Below are 6000 nucleotides of genomic sequence, written 5' to 3' on the forward strand. Positions count from 1 at the left end.
AGCTTCAACATTATTTCTACATTATCACAGTTTATTCGCTATAGTTTAGAAAATGGTAATAAAATGTGGCAAGAACTCAGTGTTATCAAATCAGTTGATATTTGATTTAGGCTGAATAGCTTGCAGCTGTTAAATTTAAGTACACAATTAGATAACCAATTTAGCTCAACCAATTACTAAGCAATGCTTAATTTTAAAGGTCGCATTAGCAATTAAAGAAAAAACACTTAAGCAAAACATGGTCAGGTCAAAGTGTCTGAATAATTTTTGGTCCCAATTTTACTGGTAGTCCATTGTATGAAGAATTTTGTATATAAAATCCTATATGTATGCATGTATCACTATGAGTTTTAGTATACACAATCAGTTTTTCAGTAACATTATTTTTGTGCAACCAGACATGGGCCGTGTTTTGGAGGTGACGGACCTTCCGGCTGGCATCACTCGAGTGGAAGCGAACTGTTTACTGGCAGAACTGAGCAAAGTTGGTGCTCTCATAAAATGGCTGCCCGAAACCCCGTCCCCCAACCAATCAGAGGGAGCGGACGTTACAAACTCTGACCCTCCCAAACCTGCCCCTCACGACCTGGCGTCCACGTACACCATCTTGGCCTTGTTCCCGTCGAAATATGCGGCGCAAAGTGCGCTTCAAAAACTCAACAGCTCCATCAACAAATTCAAACTGAGAACTAGCAGGGGACATAATGAACAGCACACGCTCGCCAGATCCAGCTCTCGCCCCTTCCACCAATCACCACCATTGCCTCAGGCTCACTTCCTGCCATTTCAGTCACATGCCTTCCTGGTTTTGTTTGTTTGTTTGTTTGTTTGTTTGTTTTTGCACCACTATGGCTTGATCCAAACGAGTTTGTTATTTTCGAATGGGGTTTTCACGCTAGTTTGTTTAAAAAAAAAGAGAACATCTCGAATGTTGTAGTTGAATTGTTCTTTCACGGTTTCAGGCGAATTTGAATTATCTAGCTTTGTTATTTAAAAGAAACCAAAACGAAGGCAAAATAATATGTTTGGCTTATTTTTATTATTCTTTTTTTTTTTTTTTTTTTTTTAGATCAGGATTGCTATACTGAAATCGGAGGATGTTGTTTGTGGGTTTTTATCGCAAATGTCACAAAACGCATCATATTGTTCGTACGAATTTTTTGGCCATTTTTTGTTAAATGAATGGAAACAAGCAAACAAACATGTTACAACTGACCCATGAACTTAAAGACGGGACACAAGGGAACACTTCGACCTGTGCCTTTAAACAGGGACTCGTTGTTTACGCTGAAAAATGACTAAGCCAGAAAAACAACGTCCAAAAATGCGTAATTTGTACTGTAGCCGAATCCAAATAAGCGAGTAATTTTTTTCCTTCGTCCGAGTGCCAGTTTTTGGCTCTCAAGAATGTGGACTGAGTGTTTTTGAATTTTTAACTTAATTTAAACGTTGATGGAAACGGCACAGTGGCCAAACGGAAGGTTTTATCGCTTTCTTTCTCATAACCTGTCTTTGGGGTGACGGACAACAGTCCATTTATGGGTTTTTAGATTTCTTATCCTATTAAGTCACTGGAATAAAGGTTTGCGCGCTCTCTCTCTCTATCTCTTGCTCTCTCTCTCTCTCTCTCACATTTTTCCCCTCTTTAATGCATTTTTTTTTTCTCTTATTTTATCTTGGTTGCGAGATGTGTGGACTATGAAAGGCTGTAAAATGTTTGCTGGAGCAAGTTGTTTTTATCTCAGTTTGAAACCAATAAATGTTTACACATAACGGTTTTTCCATGTCCCAAATGTTTTTTATTGACTATAAAAGTCCAATTGGATTGACAACTTTAAAGAGGGGGAGGGGAGATGAAATATATTTGTATATTGTATAAAACAATATATATATATATAGATATTTTTAAATATTTATTTCAAATATGTTTCATAATTACATTTAAATAAAATATATCAATTTTCAAATGAAAAATACATTATTATTTTATTTACATATTTAAAATACCTTTTATACATTTTGATTATATATTTATATTTTTTAAATATATTTTTTGAAAATGTATTTAATTACATGCATCCTAAATTTAAAATGATATATATATATATATATATATATATATATATATATATATATATATATATATATATATATATGTTATTGATTACATAAAACATGTTTTATGAATTTTATTTATATACTATTTAAGTTGTGGACCACATTAAAGAAGAATACATTGTGTAATGAAACTGGCATAAAATTACAGTGCTATTATGGTCTGTTATGGGAATTAAGAGTCTTAGGTCTAAGATGATGCAACTATTTCCATGTCAAAACTAAACACTTTTAGCATATTGGGTTTCCTGTTAAATTGAAAACGACCAAATCAAAACAGGTGAAATCTGAAGAACCACATGTGTGTTTCGATTCGGTTCTTGAAGCATCTCGAATAGTGTTTGCATTTTACAGCCTCACAAAATGTTGCGTCCTTCTAGTGTTATTTCCCATTGATCAACTTTTAAAGGACCGAGATTTAGCCTGGTAAGTCTTACATTTATGCAGCAGAATTGTATCTAAACCAGTTTACAGTACATTGCATTGAAGGTGTCAATTATCAGAAGCCATGGTTTGAGCTACAGGCACAATTAAGCGAGGATTGATTCCTGACGGTTCAGAAGAGAACAGGGTGTACAAAAGATAACGACGAGTGGACCGATAGCAAGATTCGTTCCCAGAGCCAAAATCAACCCACTGATTAGAATGACTTTTAGAATATTAGGCTACATTTTAATTGTATTTAGTCCTCCTTAAATTTGAGTGGTTAATTAATTGTAATTAGCTACATCTGTCTCAAGTTCTACATATCATGAATCATGTGTTCTCCAGTTATCAAAACGTTGAAAAAGATGTTCATAGAAGGGGTAATGAAGTATCAATAGCCACGCAGGTTAGACGCCATTTTGAATTTAACGCGGATGAAAACGAGGATCAGAACTTTAAAAATATATTTTGTGGAGTTTTTTATATAGATAAAAAGCATTGTAATCCTATCCCTCACAGCCTACTTTTCATTCCCGTCAAAAAAATAAATGGAGCAACCTTGAATGTTTAGGCCAAAATGACCACATTTTTTTAAAGAATAGTTATTTATTTATTATTAAAATAGCTTTAATAACGACCAGTGTTGGACCATAACAAAATACTGCAATTTCTCAAAGAAACAATTAACAGCACAAACTAACACACATAGAACCAGATGGGGAAAATACGCTATAATAACCTATAAGAGATCAATAATACCGTAGCCTATATATTATAAACTATAGCATATGTTCTTGTGTGTATTTGAAGCATATTGACAAAGCTCTTGACCCACATTCCCATGATCATTGAACCCATATCCACAAAGACGGATGTTGGCTTCAAAACTCCACGAAGACCTGCGGAGACGAACAAGATCTGTCAAGCCCGGATTACACACCGGAGGATCCACGGAGGTGTTTGTCTTTGTTCACATGCCTGTCTGATATCAAACAAAGAAACGTGTGCTTTCATTCAGACATCCAGCGGAAGAGCCTGACAGGATGTGGGCGGTTTAACGGAGCAGCGCGTGAACTGATGTTGCAGGTGCACGCGGAAACTTCAACTCACCTGGAATGTTAAAACAGGAAATGCTGATGAATGTGTTTGAAAGGTCTGTTAGGAATATAAACCTCTACAAAACATTAGCACAGGGAGGATTGCATAGGGGTCATGACAAATAAAGATGTCAGAGATGATAAAAATCGTTTAAAACACATGTAGTCTAGCCTACTTCCTAGAAATGTAGCTAATATTAGTTGTGTTCACGTAGCTTTAGCTACAAACGAACTAGCCTACTCATGATATTTTAGAGCCATTAAATCTACCAAGTAGAAAGTACTAAAATTCAATATTTTTGTTGAAATTACTCTGATAAACAAACACATTTTTGCTTTGTCTTCTGGGCAAGTTTCATCTTCACAAAGCCAGAACCATTCATTGTAATCCTGATTTTAGAATTTTCTCATCTGATATAAAGTCCCCTTTTTCTTCCTTTAAGAATCTTTCAAAACCTTTAAATTCTAAGGTTTCTAAAACAAAGAATATCCTTGAGTCTGTTGTAAAGAACCTTTAATTTATTATTGTAACAAATTGTAATATTGTATTGTTTTGTATAACCTAATGCATTATATTTTGATATCTGTAACCCCTCTCTTATTGTTATTGCAATTATTAATTTTTTCTTCTTTTTCCTTTTTCTCTCCTGCTTTCTGTTATTGTATTTTTTCATTAATTTGCAATAAAAAAAAATAATAAAAAAATAAAATAAAAAAGCTTCTGTGAAAAAAACAAAAAACAAACAAACACACTCACTCACTCACTCACTCACTCACACACACACAGAGAGAGAGAGAGAGAGAGAGTGAGAAAGTTGGCATGAGACACATTATATGACACTAAATGCCCAATCGTGTGTGTGTGTGTGTGTGTGTGTGTGTGTGTGTGTGTGTGTGTGTGTGTGTGTGTGTGTGTGTGTGTGTGTGTGTGTGTGTGTGTGTGTGTGTGTGTGAATATTTTAATATTTAATCAAATATAACGAAATCTGATAATATCTAATAATATGTTGTATCATTTAATGCAAGCTGGGATGTATTTAATTATTTGTTAGGCTAATAATCATATTTTAACCATTTCAATGTGTAACCCATTTTTAAGGAAAATAATAATAAGCCAAACTAATAACGGCAATATATTTTTCAAGTTTTTCACCATTAACCTTTATTATAGACCCACAGAAATCTCAAATTTACTTTCAATATACTTTTAAGAACATACCGGTATGTCATTTGTAAGCCTATTTAAGTCATTTCATTTCTGATTAACTTCACTAGATTCTAACAAACAAACAACAAAACGAGAATCACGTCATTGACCCTTAAACAAAATAGATGCATAATACCTATCCAACATACACTCTATGAATACGAAAGCTACACTAGAGAGACGAGAACGAGACTGAGGAGAAAGGAGCTGAATTCACAGACACGGTACATATACTGTAACTCTGCAACGAAACACCAGAGGGCGCTATCGACCTAACATTAATAAGGCGTTATCCACTGTTTTCTAGGCTAGTCTACCGCACACTAAATTTTATGCTACGTTGATATTATGAGAAACTGTTGCAGTAAGTGTTTCACGCGATATATCATTGTTACAAGACGAATTTCGTTGCATGTTTTATTCAGCGCGTGAATTATACAGACATTTTGTGGTTTTAGTCTAATTTTTTGTAAAAATGTCTTAACTTTTGCCAGCAGAATCGCTTAATGAGTCACGAGGACGAATTACCTTGATGGATATGGTAGCTGTCCGTTGAGGTATGCTCTGCTTTGACACATGTAGACTTTTTATGGCCACTTTATTTTCTAATAGCAAAGATATAGTATCTTTCTCAAACACATTTAAGATTCATAACCTTTGTTAGGGCTGTTTTATTGGACTACGTCTGTGTTTGGCTCATTTCCATGTGATTAAGACAGTAGGTGTTGGATACAAACGACCTCATCACTCAAAACTAATACCATTTTAATAACACCCCATTATTAACTGTCATAATAGTTATTGACTTAAAATTGTATTTGCTTAGCCTATTCAAAATATGCTCTTTTTCAGTAACAAATTACAGTAAATCTAAAACTAAACCATATATTAGGACAGTAATATCTCTGTTTATATGAATTCAAAGTGTTTAAACCTCTATTCCCTGGTTTTCTGTCATATAATTGATGCCAGATGGAGAATTTGTCAGGACAAAATATGGGGCAGCGGCTCCCTGCCAATCGAGAGCGAGTGAGTGTCCCGCATAAATTAACCGACAAGCGTGTCTTGCCATTATAGCAGGTGTCAGGAAAGATGTTTGCATGGGACGAGATCAGAAAGGTGCTGCTTAGAGCTCCGAATAACCAGTTTGGGCCC

At 34.7% G+C, this 6000-nt stretch overlaps 1 protein-coding gene across 21 annotated transcripts in view; it reads left to right on the plus strand.

Annotated features, from left to right (window-relative positions):
- r3hdm1 (R3H domain containing 1) overlaps positions 1 to 1778 on the plus strand; it is a 41831-nt gene extending 40053 nt beyond the window's left edge. For all 21 annotated transcript variants that reach the window (XM_077226157.1, XM_077226142.1, XM_077226145.1 and 18 more), the window contains one exon: positions 399 to 1778. In XM_077226157.1, coding sequence (XP_077082272.1) covers positions 399 to 937 — 539 coding nt within the window. In that variant the 3' untranslated portion in view covers positions 938 to 1778. The remainder of the gene's footprint in view (positions 1 to 398) is intronic.
- Positions 1779 to 6000: the final 4222 nt, after the last annotated feature.

This window comes from Siphateles boraxobius, unplaced genomic scaffold, assembly GCF_051911475.1.
Source record: "Siphateles boraxobius isolate OS27281-9 unplaced genomic scaffold, OSU_SipBor_1 13, whole genome shotgun sequence".
Classification (NCBI taxonomy): domain Eukaryota; kingdom Metazoa; phylum Chordata; class Actinopteri; order Cypriniformes; family Leuciscidae; genus Siphateles; species Siphateles boraxobius.